Source organism: Dendropsophus ebraccatus, chromosome 9 (assembly GCF_027789765.1).
Source record: "Dendropsophus ebraccatus isolate aDenEbr1 chromosome 9, aDenEbr1.pat, whole genome shotgun sequence".
Classification (NCBI taxonomy): Eukaryota; Metazoa; Chordata; class Amphibia; order Anura; family Hylidae; genus Dendropsophus; species Dendropsophus ebraccatus.
The window spans coordinates 102109179-102126355 of NC_091462.1; the positions used below are offsets into that span (position 1 = coordinate 102109179).

A 17177-nucleotide genomic window follows, 5' to 3' on the forward strand; every position below is an offset into this window, starting at 1 on the left:
TCACAGAGAATTGACATGCCTCTTTTCCTCAGTTTGACAGCACCCTAAGTAGCACATCTTCAGAGATGAAAAGGAGAAACTGAAGAGCACACCATCCATCTTCCCTCTTCTCTTAGATAGTATACTTCTGGGAAAAGAGCAAGTGGTAAGACCTTTTCTGCTTCCTTGACAACACCTTTAAATACTTGAATTTCCATAAAAAAAATAAAATAAATAAATAAAATTTGAGCATCTTTTCCTAAAAGTCTGCATTATTCCGTCACTCCTCCTAGAAACGCTCGAGTATTCATAAATTGACAACTGGACGTTACTATTCCCCTCCCTCAATGTCTCTTCATTCAGACCTTGCCCAACCAGTCTGTAGTGACACTGTAAAAGGACAAATTGTGTCAATATAGTCACATACTTCCAAAAGGACCAACAGAGGAAAAAGAAGAAAAAAAAAAAAAAAAAAGACAGACCGCACTGTATACAGTGAGGCAGACTGATGTCTTCCCTGCCTCCAGATGGCGCTGTCAGCTCCTGCCTCCAGGCTACTCATCAGTCTCTACAAGGCACGCTGTGGTCTAGGGGGCCATAAGGAACAAACTACAGGGTAAAAATTTCAGTAATTTATATCGATTTTAAGCAATACTTTATATACAATTAAAAAAAAAAAAAAAAAAAAAACATGCATAGTCCAGCGTACAATGTTCAAAACAGCATTTTCATAACAAAACAACTGAAAAAGGGAAAAAAAAGAAGAAACCCAGAACACTGAAGTTTTAATACCATGTACACTTTTACTCAGCATGAAAATAGCTGCTGTCAAGACAGTATTTCCACCCCTTCCCTGCCAGAGGGATGAAAGAATAGTCTCTCCCTTCTGACAGCAAAGTGGCTAACAATGTCATAGGTTAAGAAATGCTCCCACGTTTTGTCACGCGTTCTACCATACTGTACAATGATTCAGTCTTTTGTGTTTTTTTTTTTACGTTTTGTGTGTACTTTCCCGCCTTTTTGCGCCTATTGAAGGGGGCAGAACCAGCGTTTCCACATTGATTGCTTGGATTTCACTTCCCGCCATGTTTTGTGTTGTTTTTTTTAATACATAGTCCCAAAGGTTTGAGGGAGTCAATTTCCATCTCATGCCCCAGCCGTTACAAAAAAACAAAAAAAAATAAAATAAAAAAATAATTATAATAAAATAAAGGGGAGGGATATTTCTATAGGGTGGTGAAATCGGATTGCACGACTTCGGACTCTGGCTTCGCAGAAAAGACTGTACAAGGGGGGATGGGAGTAAGAAGGGGAGGTGGGGAGGGGATTATGCTGGGAACATTTGGTGGAAGAGCTTTCCAATGTCTGGGGTAAAGAAGGAAAAATAAAAGTAAACCATGAGTTTTTCGTGTTTTTTTTTTACAGCATCCTTCACCCTTACCTCCCTCTTATTTTTATTTTTTTACAAATGTCCCATGAAAAAAAATAAAATAAAATCCCAGTTTGGAAAAAGACGGATGTAGTTACAAGTGGCAAAAAGTGAACCCCTCCCCCCTGACTTTGTTTTAGGCTCTTGTAGCTGCAGGAGAACACCCGATAAGACAGTCCTCAAAAAAGAAGAATAAGATAGAATTACACACATTAGCGTAATTTAGAGTTCACCCCTTTACCGCCAGACGCAAGACCGCACCAATCTGGCAGGAGGAGGAGATGTAGCCCACCCCTCCGGGGTAGAGTGAGGATGGAAGAAGGGGAGTTCCTTTATCGCTCCTGGGCCGGTTGCCCCCCTTTTTTTGTAGTCAGACCAGGCGGTGGAGACCATGTGACATCTTGGAGGGGAGGGTTAGATTTTGGCCTTCTGGTCAGATTCAGAGAAAAACAAATACATAAAACAAAAAAAAACTCCCAATACACAAATAGGTTCAGTTGTGTCGAAACTCAGAGCAGCCACTGACAATGCAAGAGAAAGGTGAAGGCGGTGCTCAGCAGCGCTCTGCCATCCTCTCTGACAGTGCAGGCTTTGAATCTGGCAAATGGGCGGTGGTCTCAGTCCAGACCGAGACCCTGTGTCCCTGATGTGCAGACCAGCAATGAGTAGGCAAATAAAAATTAAAACAAAATGTCCGTAAGGAAGGTGGAAGGAATGGGAGGGATAGATATTTATATATTTATATTTATATATAACAAAGTTGGGGAGGGGGACAGAGCGAGAGAGAGAGAACCCCTTTTCCCATCCACCATTGCAGTCCTCCAGTTCGCTGCCATTTTTGTGGATGCTACAATCCCTCGACAAACTTTTCCAAGGTATCCCCTGAAGTGTCTCCGACAAGAGACAAGTCATTTGTGAGGGCGCCACGGTTGGGAGGGTTCAGCTGGGGAAGCATGGCGCTCTGTTCTGGGTTTCCCAGGTGACCCTGGTCTAAGGAGGTTCCTATTGAAGCTGCCAGGCCTGGGTGAGGCGAGCCCGTCTGTGGCGAGACGTGGTGAGGAGAAGGCTGCGGCTGTACACGGGGTGAAGGGCTGGAATGTGGAGGCTGTGACTGAGGGCGGGGGGACTGGACGGGGGCAGGTGAGCGAACCTGATTGCTCAGGGAGGTTGCGATCTGCTGGCCAGGGGGAAGATGGGTATTAGGGGGCTGGCCTGTCAGGAGGTGTTGCTGAGGACTCATGGGATTAGGCTGCCCAGTGGAAACAATCTGCTGCTTGAGCTGTTGCTGAATCCGCAAGGCTTGCTGAAGGCTTGGCGGTGTACCATCTGTGCCCAATCCCTGCTGTGCCATCTGTGGGATCTGTCCCATAGCTCCACTCTGAATGGAGAGGTGTTGCATCCGTTGTTGCTGTAGCGCTTGCTGAGACTGCGGGTATCCTCCGCCTTGCGGTTGCTGGAACTGCCCATGAGCTGCCATCCCGCCTGCCATGCCCGCTGCGCCCTGCTGTTGTTGCTGCTGCTGCATTATCTGCCGTCGTAACATTTCTCGATACTGTGGATTCATATTCGCTAGACTAGGATTGTGACCTGAATTCATGAGGCCGATGCCCTGGCTCTGCGGGTTCATCCCTGGCTGTTGCTGAGGGACATTGGGCCTCTGCACCCCGACCTGCATAGGATTCATGTTCTGCAGGCTGGGCTGAGGATGCATGCCGGGTTGCTGTTGGGGCTGCGGTGGCGCCTGCTGAGGCTGCATGCCAGGCTGGTTGGCCACATACTTTGCAGTTCTTTGTTTAATAAAAGCAGCCATTAACTGAGGGTTGGATTTCAATATATTGAGCACCTGTTGTTGCTGCTGGGGAGAACTGGGGGACTTTAGGGTCCTCAGAAGGTCTTGTAAAGCATTGGGCGATATGTTGCGTGGCTGCTGCTGCGGAACTCCTTGCATTCGAGGCCCTGCCACTGCTTGCTGGGCAGCAGCCATTTGCATCACGGCTGGACGCTGGATATTTTGCTGTATTTGAGTCTGTTGAGGCATCGGATTGGTAGGCCACTGTCCTGGCTGCATACCCTGCATGATAGGAGGGGCATTAAGCGGACCAGGGCGTGGCACATTCATACCCATTTGCTGCAAAGAATTCACTGGTCCAACAGTTGGACTTACCATGCCTGGGCGTACACCAGGCATGCCCTCGATGTTAGTCACCCGATACAGCTGCTGCTGTTGCTGCGCCTCCAGCTCTATCTGACGGGCGGCTGCAACTGCAGCTGGAGGCGGCTGCACAGTAGGTTGAGGAGGGACTACGGGTAGTGAATTTGTTGGCTTTCCCTGCGATGACACATTGGTAGGTTGAGTCCTAGCCACACTAGGGAAGCCGGGCGAGGCCATTCCTCCAGGAGAAGGCTGAGGGGCAGGCTGAGGAGTCTGTGGAGTACTGGGCTGCTGTGTGGGTGTTCCAGGAGTTGCAGGCGTAGGGGAAGGTAGAGGCTGCTGAGGAACTGTTCGTGTGTTCATGGTGGCCATACGCCGCCTCATAAGCTGGGCCTGCTGCAGTCTGTGTTGTATCTGTTGCTGCCGTAACTTTTGTTTGATGTTGAGACAGAAAGGAACCGGGCACTTGTTCTCCTGGCAGTGTTTTGCATGGTAGCAACACAATGCAATAAGCTGCTTGCAGACAGGACACCCTCCATTGGTCTTGCGCTTGCAGCCCTTTGTATGTTGGACAACCCTCTTCATCTTCTGACAGGAAGGTAGTGAGCAGTTGGCATTGCGACACTGGCAGGCGTGCACCAACGACTGGATACACCGCTGGATGCTCAGACGCCGTGACTCCTGTGGGCTCTTCGATTGCGCTTCCCCTTGGTTATTGCTCTCATCATCCAGACCCAGACCCCATTTGACCATCTTGTGCTCATGACACTTCGTGTTGTAGCAGTTCACACACAGATCATAATCCTGAAAAAAAGGATCGGACAAAGCATTAAACCCCACACATTACAGACAATGAGGCACAGTACAAACAGCTCCATGTTACCAGACTCACCTCACATACAGTACAGTGCCAGCGTGTCTCCACGTGGTGTTTGCATTCATTGCAGGTGTACACAAATCTATCTTGTCCCTGTGTGTGCAGCTCCACCAACATACACAGCGTTGACCACTTGGAGCGACGCAACGAGGAGAACTCCCAGTGCTTGTCACGGGCCAGAGTCAGAAAAGCGTCACGTCCGTCCATCAAATCACAGCTCAGGAGCGGATCTGGATCCACAATAGGCGGAAGGGAGTTGATGACTGGACCCGCATAGAGATGAATCACAAAAAACACCTGCAAAGAATTTATGAAATATTACTAACCAAGAGATTGATGAATATACTAAAAAATACCCATGAACAACGACGGTACAGACTAAACAGAAGTAAAAGTGTCTGCAGACAAATGTAGAAAACATGGCCTTCGTGTCATCCATCCACCACCTACCTCTTTATGCTTCTCCATGGTGGCGTAAAGTTTCTGGCTCAAATCATTGCACACATTGGGCATGCTAGTTTTCTTCTTGTTGGCCCGGCTCATACTGCTTTTATTCTTGTTGGTCTTTTTGTTGTTTTTCTTCTTAGCATTCTTGCTGTCTCCCTGGCAGCCCTGCAATGTTATAAAACTCACCTTTAATGCTCATGGATTGGTCATAAATACCCCATAGTCTCAAGGAAACCCCCATGCTAGTTTGCCCCAAGCTTGCAACTGAACCCTTACCTCTGTGGTCTCGCAAGCTGCTGTGCTTTCCTCCTTTTTCCGCTCTTCTTCCTCTTGCTCAAGCTCTTTAATGCTTTCTTCCAGAACATTAGGCCAAAAGTCCCCTTCAAAGTATGGAAGCTCCTTGGCACTGGTAAGACGATCCTCCGTGGCCTGTTTAAATATGTCCTGAATAGCAAAATGCAGGAAGAGGCGTTAAAGAATTAGGACTGGAAATGTGGGATTTTTCCAGGGAAAAACATTTGTCATGTCACCCCGATATATAATAAAACAGGCGCGGATGGGGGTCTGGCTGCGTTAATTGGGAGCAATGGAAAGAGTTTATGGTCAATGAAAACAACCCCACCCTCCCCTGCTACATACTGCTGACATACTTTACCTTATAGTCGTGTATAATCCGTTCTGCAAACGCCTTATCCAGCATCTTTTTGTACCACTCCTGTAAACGTTTAGGTTTTGGAATTTTCTGGTCAGGTGGGTGACAATGAAAGATATAGTCATCGCCTTCACTAGGAGGGCAGGCCCAGATATGTCCCGTGACATAGCTGAAGAATAGAGAGAAGAGTCAGTCTACATCTCATAGTATAAGGAAGGAGGTTTTGAAAACAGTATAGGATCAGTTTTTGATGGGAGGAGGGCCATCCTCCGATACACACTATGGCTCTTTCTGCTTACAAATAGTTCACTTGCCACCCATTGCGCACAGCAAGACTGAAGACGACGCAGTGCAATGGCCCCTTCACTCTCATGTATTAGTACATTTGATTACTATCATTGGCATACCTTAGCAACATGCCATCACTTTATGAGATGCGAAAATCCCTTGAATTATGGGTGTCCTGCATCTCTAAGCTAGATCAGACGGAAAGGCACCATGTAATGAATCATTCAATGGTGCCGATGCAAGGAAGCTAAAAACTTGCTTCCAAGTTTCCCTATGCACAATCATGTGACATCCAATAATCCATCCATAATTGGAGAACTAAAGCAGTCACGCGTGCAATAACCTACAATGTACTATAAATGAAAGACTTGTGGTGTAAAGCAAAATTTACCCAAGTTTCTTCACATATTCCAGATATCCAATGAGTATCTCATGGTAAACCGCTGTTCGGAGGCTACGTGGCCGGAAGAAGTGAATACTGTCCAGGTATGAGATGTACACACGTCTGCAGAGAGAGAGAGACACATGAAACATCTATACAAGAGAGGCTTATGCCCACATTATAAAACACTGCATGGTGCAGGCTGCTACATCCAGAGTTTATTCTAAAGACTGCCAAGCTTTGTTTACCTGGTGTTGGGAAGAGGGCAATCGGATCCATATTCCTGCACATGCATGCCAAAGAAACACACATCCACTCCATCAATCTCCTCAAAGGCGAAAAGTGCCTTAGTACGGTATGGGAAGGACTCTGGCATCTCGCCTGTATCAACAAACCTTAAAAAAAGAAAAAGAAAAAAGGAGATCAAGACAATGGATAAATGATAAAGACAAGAAACCTCCACGTCTCATATATAGCAAGATCCCTCAATAGTCGTCTATAACTGCACAGGGCTGACCAAGTAGTTCCTATTCATACCTGGATTTCATGCCAGGCCTGACCTCCACTGTCTTATCAGAGCTGGCCACCACCCGGACCGAAACCTCTCCAGATTCAGGATGATTCTGCCGCCGAAGGAACTTATTTACACGGTCCTCTAGATGACTTCCTAGCCGAGTTGTTTGGAGTCCTGAAGAGGAGAATAAAATGAATAAAATACATTCTTCTAAACCATATGAAAACATAGAAGATGCCAATGTTTCTAAAACATTTGAGTCCAAGAATTAAACTGTGGCTTTTAACTGTGGACCTCTGAAGACTCCCCGGGAGGACATGACGATTTATCTGGAGATTGTGTTGCTGACATCAACTCTATACACAGAAAAACGGATATCCCAGAAAATCTGTGAAATTTGTGCAACATTAACTGCATGTAGCGGACATGAAAATTTAGAGCATGTTCTGGGTTCTGTGCAGATTCCCCTTCTCCATACATAGGAATGGGATTCTGCTACATTGCTGCAGACAGGCAGTCCAATATCTGCACACCCAAACCTGCAGGAATGTCACCACCATTAGAACACCATTGACGTTCAAAAGAGGACAGCATTTTATAAAGTTACTCACTCTTTGCACAAAACTTGTTCTCCTTTCGTGTCCTTCCAGTTTTCTTCAAGCAGTTATCACAGACAAATCTGAAAGGCAAAAAAAAAAAAAGTTTGTGACCAAGACAAAATATACTATAAGGATAGATCAGATAGACATCCTGTAAATAAGTCATTAGGTCTATGCTGGGCGTACCCCTTTACTTTTTGGAAATAAGCAATAAAATCCAAAGAGATGCACAAAGTCTCCATCATACTAGTTAATCCAAAGCCAATTCCAGACATACATTTACTATACTAGTACATATAGTCTTGTGTGTCAGTAGAGCCAGATCATTGAAGGAGGAGACACACTTACCCAGACGGCCAAATGATGTCAAAGTGTAGCACACAAATCTGGTGCATTTTCCGTCCACATTCTTTACAATCCACAAACCTGAGCAAGAAAGATAAAATATTGTAAAAGCTGCAAGAAAGTATGGGAATCAGAAGGGGCAACTGCAGGAGTGCTACTCACGGCTCCGGATCCAGCATGTCATTCTTCTTTTTCTCAAACTGATCTTTGGAGATTGTCCTAAAAAGGAGAACCAACAATCTGTCAGGTCAGCACATCATTGTGCCTCATATATACATTACCATCACATCCAATATCCCCATAAGGCAGACATTATGAAATGACTTACGTCTGGGGCTGGGAAGGATCATCTCCTAGAGTTACATTGTCCCCCTGAATCTCAGTGAAACACTTTTCACAGAAGTGATACCTACATTGGGAACCGATGAAAATTTATTAAGATCAAAATATTAACAGGGCTAACCAAACATTAGTGTAGCTGTCCAGAGGACACAAGCATCTCAATACAGAATGAAATAGGTGGAATAATATATGCCTTCTAGAGAAGGACTTGGCCAGGCGATAAGCTAGTGTGTGTGTGTATGTTATCTGACACAGGCCTTACAAGCATTAGAGATAGCAGGGGCCGGAGGTTACCTGTTCTGATAGCTGAAGTAAGCGGCATCCCGTGGGATTGTACATAGCTGCTTCCCATAACAGCACAGCGTCTGGGGTGAGAACTCAAACTGAGGGGAAAAAAAAAAAGAATACACATGAATATAAAATTTCCTAAACAAAATAAAAATAACTTAAAATGGTTGTGCAAGCATACTGCCAAAAGACTGAAAACTGTAAATTTCCTAAGCAAGTATTATGCACAGGCCATATTCTTCTATACCGGATATATTCCAGGTCTTACCTTCCGTCCACAGCAGTAGCCCAGCGACTGCATGACCGGGTCAATCTCCTGCTCGAACACCTCAGCAAGCTTGGTGCAGTACTTGTAAACGCGGGAAGTCTTGCGGTTATATAGCCAGGCATTATTGAACATGAGCCACACGTCATCCACATACTGCCATGGCTCTTGGTACTGCCCTGTGTCAAGCTTCCGTTTTATAGTCGATAGGTCCATGGGGTTCTTGACAATATCAAAGTAATCCTAAAGGGAAAATATCATGGAGTAATATTAAATATTTCATTTTTTCTGACATTCAAAAAATTATATTAAAGTACGTATCAAAGTCAGCAACATTGTACGGGGTGACAAAATCAATATCTGGCATAGGAGAAAGGGTCGCTTATCTCTATATCAATGCCCTATTACTTATTGAAGCATACTTGTAGAATAAACTATGAGCTCAAGATACTCACTGGTATGCCCAGCAACTGTGGATCAACCGGCTGTCGGAAAGGCAATGACTCTGGATCTTGCCGATATAGTGCTTCAAGGGTAGGCATCAGGGCTTGGCGTAGCTCCTCTGGCTTAAAAACTAAAGAAGAAAAAAAAAAAAAAAAGAATACAAGCATATGACATCACACTTACCATAAAGTGGTGTAAAAAAAAACCTGCCCAAAATCACTGGCACTTACTCTTTTTCCGTGGCTGAGAAGGCGATACGGACGGAGGGGTAGTGTTATTACTTGCATTCTCCTCCTCTTCCTTGGTTTCAACTTTCACCTCTGGCTTCTTTTCTTCAACTTCCATCGGTTCTGCTTTTGTCTCCGTTCCTTCAACTGGTGCTTCTTTTACCTGAGCAGGTGCCTCTTCTTCCACCTGTAAGGAGTACGGGGTAAGTTAAGAAAAAAAAAAAAACTTTATACCAGCTTCTCTTTTGTTCACTTTCAACAATGAGCTATATGGCAGATGATGCGTCAAAAGAGGAATCTAACCTGCTGATATGTCCCTATTGCACATGGGATGCATCCTCTGTGCCGTTCTGGTGCATTTAGTAGTTTTCTCCACAGTCCGGTAAGACTGTTAGGAGCACTGCCCGATCCCATAGCGCCAATCTGCCCCTTTCTAAAGATAATGAATTGAGGTAGCCAAACCGGTGCTATGTGGGTGGTGCAGTGCACCTAACGGGTGCCCCAGTGCTACTAATGATCTCACCAGACCGCAGAGTGAACTAGCTGTATCGGAACGGCATCGAGGAAGGTAAAAGACATACCTTCCTCCTCGGCGTCTCCTGTGCAATAGAGACATATCAGCAGGTTAGAACCGTCTAACCTGCTGATAGTTGCCCTTTAAATTCTAACTTTAAAATTGAGAACATTAAGGAATAGGCTGAGGCGTAAAGCAAGACATCTGCACGCATCACAGTTCTGCCAATAGTATGCTGCATTTATGCCGATATTCACCTCTGTTTTAGGCTCCACTGGGTTCTCACAAGGCTCTGGCTCCTCAGTTTTGACTTCTTGCTTGACCTCCACCACTGGATGATCAGGGGCTGACTGGTTGTCAGTGCTGGCTACCGAGGCAGGAGTAGGCACACGGTTGTCAACACTTGCAGCAGCTTGGGAAAGCTAAAAACACAAACAAGCTTGGTCAATGCCATGCGAGTATGAAGAGCGAGCTGAAGCTAGTGACTTCTCAGATGTTCTATACTCACTGGAGTGCCAGGGGCTGCTGCATGCACAGATGTTGGCTGCAGCTGAGATGGCTGTGGGGTCGGCACAGATTGGCTGGGCACAGGTGTAGGAGGCTGTGGAGTGAGCTGAGCCTGGGCAGCAGCTTGCACCGTTGGGGTGCTCTGTGTCTGCATGGCATTAGGGACGGAGCCAGGTGTGGGGGCCGGGGTTTGTCCAGCTGGTGGCAGCGGTGTGGATGGCTGGGCCGGCGCTGCTGGTTGTGGTGGGGTCATGCTTGTTGGTGTCATGCTCGTTGGTGTCGGGTGCTGAACAGGAGGCATACCAGCAGCAGCGGCAGCATTTACTGAAGGAGGGGTCTGATGGAGGGGAGACTGGGAGAGAGCTGGCCTTGGAAGCTGACTGGTTTGAGGGCCAAGTAGGTTCATGGAGTTGCTGATTGGCAAAGAGGCAGTGGGTGCTTGTCCTTGCTGGAAATGGTAACGATAAAGAAGTTATGTGATGGGTATGGAATATAACAGATAAAGATACACACAGATAGCGAAAGGGCGACGAGTTGTCCTTACCTGTGAGACTGCAGCCGCTGCTCCTGTCTGCCCCAGCGTCACTCCTAATCCTGCATTATTGGTCTGAAACTGTCCTTGCTGCATAAACTGATTCTGCGTCTGTGCTGGGCCCATTAGATTATTGCCATGTGCACCCATCATTGTCTGTGGCTGGGACATGCGGGAAGGAGACATTGCCATCTAGAAAAAGAAATGACCACAAATTTCACATAAATCCTTAGTAAGTTTGATAAAGCAGTAAGCACCCTGGTGTACAAGTTACTTACAGCTGGTACCGATCCCAAGTTGTTCATTTGGGTGGGGTGGTTGAGGGGGGAGGCTGCACGAGGTCCCATAGGAGCAGGAGGGATCTGTACATTTCCAATGGGCATGTTATTAAACTGATTCATCCCTGAAGAGAAAGGACAAATTTATTACACCCCAGAGCATTCATTCATTCACTTCAGACATTTTATGTGAGGCGTGCTCCTTATAGAACAGACACTGCTTTATTTTCTATCAACCATAAATTTATTCGTAAGATGGTCGTACAGAACTGAGCTGATAGATGAAGGAGAAAGAACTGATCCGTCTAACTTTATTTAAACAGTAATATGGAGGCTAGGTTCACATCTGCATCGGGGCTTCATCGCATTCTCTATCCACAGCAGAAAAGGACACAAGATAGAAACACAACAGACCCCATTATAGTCATTGGAATCCATTGTGCAGTAGACCGTCTGGCTTGGTTTTTCAGTCTTGAATGAAATCTACGTCAGAGCCTTCAACACAGATGGGAACTTAGCCTAAGACAGCAAAAGTAAGTTTGTGGTATCACATAACATTAGGGTTTAATACCTGAAGGCAGCTGCATCCTACTCATAGGAACAGGAGACATTGGGAGGGGGCCATCTAAGGAGTAAAGAGAAAAAAAAAAAGTTTATCTCGTTTCGAAACATCTTGTAAGAGACTGGCTCTTAGAAGTCAATCTAAGTCTTTAGACTCAATGAAACGTACTGGCTGGCCGGACAGGCTGTGCTTGGCCAAGGGCGGCAGCTGCCTGTGGAAGAGCGGGAGCCTGTGTACCAGGTGTCTGTAGAGCCGCCTGGTTGCCCAGAATGCCCTGTTTCTGCAAACGCGACCTTCTCTTCTCCTCCAATTCCTTTTGGATTTTGTAGATTTTTTCCGCAAGTAAATGGTAATATTCATCCTGGATGAAAGAGAGGACTCTCAATAAAGCTAATTCAGTCACCACTCATATCAGACTAACTTATGATAGGTTCAACACTGCACAGGAGTAATGCAGGAGCGCCCTCAGGAAGGGTGAGCGTCCCAGAGTCAAGACCATCATATAGTTATATATCCTTGTGATATTCCATAACATTCAAAAACGAGAACTGCCCCTCACCCCCCTTAGATTCCTGTGTCTCCGTTAATACATACATATGATCTGATCTCTTACCCTGCTATTGGCCGACTCATACATGTCCCCCTCCACTTTTCGGGCATAGGCCACCAGATTTTCCATCCGCCGATCTTTCAGGGCTGCAGGGTCAGGAGTAGGGAAGATTGCTTGGACTCTGCAAAATGGAAGAGAGCAACAGATATTCAAGACAACCAACACCAGTACCCGGCATATAAATACACCTACAGGTTCACATCCTTTACTTACAATTTGTGGACTAGGTGGTTTCGGAGGTCCTGGGTCACATGTTCATGCCAGGCTTTCCTTACCCCTGTAGTAGATGGTGGTGCGGCTGTAGGCATGGTACCCAAGTTGCCAACAGTGCTGGGATTGTTACCATCACTCAACAAGGAGCTAAAACAGTAAAAAATAAATAGGTTATGTGCAGAATTCACTCACAGGGGTATTGCCATCTTATAAAAGCATGATAAGCCATCACTGACTGATGGGAGAGAACAATCAATCCTATATACCAGGAATTAGGGAACCCTCAGCCGTCGCAAAACTACAATTCCCATTATGGATGGACAACTAAAGCTTTGGCTGTCCATCCATGATAGGAATTGTAGTTTTGCAATAACTGAAGGGACAAAAGTTCCCCATGCCTGCTAAGGGGGCCACAGTACAAGTGTAGTGCTACATCCCCATGCCCAGTGTCACTACAGGAGATATATGCAGATGGGCTTACATAGCTTGGACTCCATTGATCAAAATTACATCGGTAAGCAAAGCATTTCTCACTACCAGGTTTGCTCTGACTAGGTTTCCTTACTTTGTATTTGCCAGGGCAGTGGGAAGAGAAGCTTCGTTGATCAGATTAGTCTGTTGTTCCGTAGCCATTCCTCCAGCCGAGAGGTTTATCTGATTACCACCTAGATGGCCAAGAAAAATGTCTGTCATTAAAGATGATCCAGAAACGCTTACAAGGCTCATATGCAAACCCTGCCCGAACCATAACATGGCCCCTTACTCAGTGAATTCATGCCACGTATCTGCTGATGAACTTGAGACTGTGCCTGCTGTTGCCCAGGGCCCTGAGACTGGTTACCGTAAGGAAGACCCAGTGCAGCATACGCCCTTTGCATGGAGCTGGGGTCAATAGGATTGGGGCTGTTGATGGCCGGAGCAGTCTGTTGGGTTCCTCCCACGGTCCCAATGGGATTCTGAACGCCACTGGAAGGTGATCCGAGGATGGCTGAGGAGAGGGAAACAGGTAAGACCATGATTTTCACTGATAACAAGAAAGAAAAAGTAGATACAGGCGAGGTAATATTAGGTCATCTGTATCTATCGTTAAAGGAGAAGTCCGGCCAAATAATATATATAAAAAATAAAAAAAAAAGATAAATATATCTCGATCAGAAAAGGCAGGGGGTAGGTGGGGGATATAATACACATTCACACGGTCCATGTTCTGCACGGAACACGGACGTGGAATGCCTGTAACGGACTCCACCCCCAAGCAGCATCTGTTATAAGATACAGGGAGCAGCGGAACTGTATCCACAAATATATGTGGAATGTGTGAATGAGGCCTTACCAGTCCCCATAACTTTGCAGCACCACATCCTGCTCCTGGATCCCCACTGGAATTCTACATCTCTCCCCCTGCTACGTCATGACCCAGCTGATGGATGCCCCGCTCAGTCAGTCACTGGGGTGGGACACTGGCGGACTCGCTGACTGGTTGACCAGGCTCCCACCTACCCTTTCCTGCCATGTTGTGACATAGTAAGAAATGGAAAAAGGACGACAGCAGTCGTGGTCCGGGAACTCAGTAATGCAGAGCTGCAATGGCACGGGGACAGATAAGTATAGATTGTTCATTATGTCCCCCACACCCTGCCACCCCTGCCATTATGAATTTGGCCGGACTTCTCCTTTAAGTAAAACGGTCTGACCATAGCTTGGACCGGTTGACATTTATCTAATACATATGAGCATCTTTAGAAAGTTTTGCAGACAGTATACAGATATTCCAAGGTAAGAGGCGTAGAAGTGACAGGTATAAGCTACCAATCAGATACTCACGCTGCTGGTTCCTTTTGTCGCTGGCATTCTTCAAGGGGAGGCACACAGGACAGTCATGCCGCGTACAGTTCTTCCAGTGAGAAATTATTTGTCTTGAGGAAGCGCAATGAGCAACTATATAGAAAAGGGGGAAATAAAAAAATAAAATAAAAAAAAAGTGTAAAAACGGTATCTCCGCTTTACCAGATAGCGACACAATGTGAACTTTACCGGCCTGAGGTATGAACATTATGAAACCGCTTACCCTGGCAAGCTTTCCCAGCCTGACAGTGAGTCATGTGATTCAGCACGTTCTTCATAGTACGGCAATGGGGAAGGGCACAATCTCTCATCTCACCATTGGTTTGCTCGCGCCGCTGACACTTGTGGGCATGCAGCAAGAGGACCAGCTGCTGCTGGATGAGTTTCCGTTTCTCCGGATCGGCGGTGGGGCCGGTGCCCATAGAGGGGGTAGTGCCCAGACCCACTTGTTGAACTTGCGCTTGTAAAGGAGACTGCAAAGCGGGGAAAGGAATAGTAAGCATCACACACCTGACAGCCATGTCACACAACCAATATAACCTGGGCTCTCACGGACTTACCATGTTGGGGACATTGGCGACAGGTGAGCTTTTCATGTCAGATGGGAAGGAAGGAAGGCTATTCGCCATGGCAGGCTTGGTGGGAAGCTGAGGATTTACTCCCTGGGCTCGAATTTGTTGCCCTGGTGACTGGTTGAACGTTTGTCCAAAAGGGCCATTGTTGCCTTGGAGTCCCATCTATAGGAGGGAAAACACAAAGGATAAAAGCTATCATACAACAACACATGCCGCATGAAGACCGACCGAGGGCAACAACACGAGGGAGCAACAAGCTGCGCACACGACCTCAAAACACTGGAGGAATTGTGCAAACAAAGCCTCCGGTATCACCTAGGGACATGCTGGGAGTTGTGGTTTTGCAATAGCTGGAGCGCCATAGATTGGAGATCATGGATGTACAAGAAGCCACCACAACACAGGACCTTACAGACGGTTATAAAGGCTTTATACTAAGGCTGGGTTCACACGAAACTGATGCGTTTTTTTTTTTTTTACGTACACAAAAATAGGGTTGACTGTTAAAATGTTATGAAGCAGAGACTCTCCATATAGAAGAAAAGAGTCCCAGCAGCTCTCCAGTGCCCCAACCCAATAATAGCAGGATCACCTTTACCATTAATGAACATGTCAGAGTGAGTGAGGATTTGAGCAACTAGCGAGAAACATATATACACACCATAAAGGCAAACACTACTAGATTGTGTAGAATACAGCGATCTGCAATGCCCTATATGATATGACAGAAGCTCTTTTGCACATAAATGAGCCTTGGGCCTCCCATTACCCGGTGATTCTTCCGTGGACACTTTGGATCGCTACTGACCACTCTATACAGGGGACCGCAGACGACCGGCCGCTCTAGAGACCCCCGCCACCTACACATCGCTCCCCCTGTCATGTGTATTACTGTTACCCCAGATGACAGGTATATGACAGGTCTATGGAGTCTGCTATGTGTATCCAGCCCTCACCTCAGCCATCTATCCTATCACACTGTTTCTGGGAGGGAAGCTGGGTCAGCACCCGCTCTGCCAAAACCAGATTCTGGCCTGGGGATCAGCGCCATAATTCCTCCTCACGTTCGGCTCTCCTCTCCCAGCTGTTTATATACAATTGAAGGTGTTCAATAATCGCAATACAAAAAGTGGTGGAAACGTGCTGCAACCCACAGCGACCAACTATACGCTCGCAACCAAAATGACAAAAACCATCTGACAAATTGCTAAGCAAATAGCAGCCGGCTCACGTCCCCTCCACCTGCAACTCTATTACATCAAGGAGAATGCTCCCTCATACATTACACATTAAAGGGGTCGGAAAAACACAGCCGCTCTCCTCCAGAATTACCGCCTCATGTCCTCAGTTTCATTGAAGTGAATAGAGCTGAATTATAATACCACACACAACCTGAGGACAGGGGTGGTGCTGTTTCTGCACAAAGGTGGCTGTGCTTTTGTCTAATCCTGGATAATCCCTTTAACTGCACACATATTGAAGGGTTAATGTGATCATTATGTCAATAAGGATTACACACTGGGGCCTATACACGATGCAGACTGTAACATGCATATCTATGAATCCAGACAAATCATTTATGAGAACGGCCAAACTGGACCAAACAGGGTAAGAAAAGAAGTAACCCAACATGGCCAATGATCGGGCATCTTCACAGTGATCATTCAGCACTGACTGCTCCCATCCATACAGATGACATTGTTGGAGGGTGAGAATGAACAGATACCCATGAACTGGAGGATGGTGCTAATGCCAAGTGATGCCCATGTACATGCCAGTCTGCAGACATCATCAGTCTAGGTGGTCTCCATCCACAGGGAGGTAACTGACTATTTTATACAACATATAGTACCAATTCATGCAGTCAGGGACCACCTCAACAGTGAGGGGGACCCCAGACTCAACTGCAGCAGACGCCTCCTTGAGCAGATGCTGCTGGTACAAGGAGTCTTATAGACAATGCTCTTTGGTTACAGGTAGACCAGGAGAGATCTAGACTGGCTTAGAGCAGTGCTCTCCAACCTGTGTCCTTGTTCTTGGGGGATCAGTGGCTTACAGGGCAGTGATTTATAGGCGGCACAATTTAGCGCTGTATTGTATACCAGCATATGACTCACACAATTGAAAAACAAAACAAAAAAAACTATTCAAATCATAGTAGGAAACTAAGCAGACACGGGCGTACAGATGAGTGTATTACTGGTGACTAGCTGTTTAGGATATTTTTACACCAAGAGCCATAAAAGTTGGTAACTGGCTGCTGAAGAGTGCCAAAGACTGGTATAGTTTGGAATTGACCATTGGACCATAC

The 17177-nt window shown here is 46.2% G+C and overlaps 1 protein-coding gene across 1 annotated transcript in view; it reads right to left on the reverse strand.

Moving 5' to 3' along the window:
* Positions 1-747: 747 nt before the first annotated feature.
* CREBBP (CREB binding protein) overlaps positions 748-17177 on the reverse strand; it is a 42626-nt gene continuing 26196 nt past the window's right edge. The window contains exons 3-31 of the mRNA XM_069984111.1: positions 14852-15028; positions 14515-14764; positions 14271-14384; positions 13210-13434; positions 13012-13111; positions 12447-12593; positions 12237-12354; positions 11792-11984; positions 11633-11686; positions 11062-11186; positions 10796-10975; positions 10253-10699; positions 10002-10166; positions 9234-9417; positions 9015-9133; positions 8563-8802; positions 8301-8389; positions 7993-8073; positions 7827-7883; positions 7668-7745; positions 7332-7399; positions 6744-6894; positions 6455-6601; positions 6216-6329; positions 5540-5705; positions 5161-5328; positions 4888-5049; positions 4453-4734; positions 748-4364 (exon numbers count right to left, since the gene is read on the reverse strand). Coding sequence (XP_069840212.1) covers positions 2256-4364; positions 4453-4734; positions 4888-5049; positions 5161-5328; positions 5540-5705; positions 6216-6329; positions 6455-6601; positions 6744-6894; positions 7332-7399; positions 7668-7745; positions 7827-7883; positions 7993-8073; positions 8301-8389; positions 8563-8802; positions 9015-9133; positions 9234-9417; positions 10002-10166; positions 10253-10699; positions 10796-10975; positions 11062-11186; positions 11633-11686; positions 11792-11984; positions 12237-12354; positions 12447-12593; positions 13012-13111; positions 13210-13434; positions 14271-14384; positions 14515-14764; positions 14852-15028 — 6510 coding nt within the window. The 3' untranslated portion in view covers positions 748-2255. The remainder of the gene's footprint in view (positions 4365-4452; positions 4735-4887; positions 5050-5160; positions 5329-5539; positions 5706-6215; positions 6330-6454; positions 6602-6743; positions 6895-7331; positions 7400-7667; positions 7746-7826; positions 7884-7992; positions 8074-8300; positions 8390-8562; positions 8803-9014; positions 9134-9233; positions 9418-10001; positions 10167-10252; positions 10700-10795; positions 10976-11061; positions 11187-11632; positions 11687-11791; positions 11985-12236; positions 12355-12446; positions 12594-13011; positions 13112-13209; positions 13435-14270; positions 14385-14514; positions 14765-14851; positions 15029-17177) is intronic.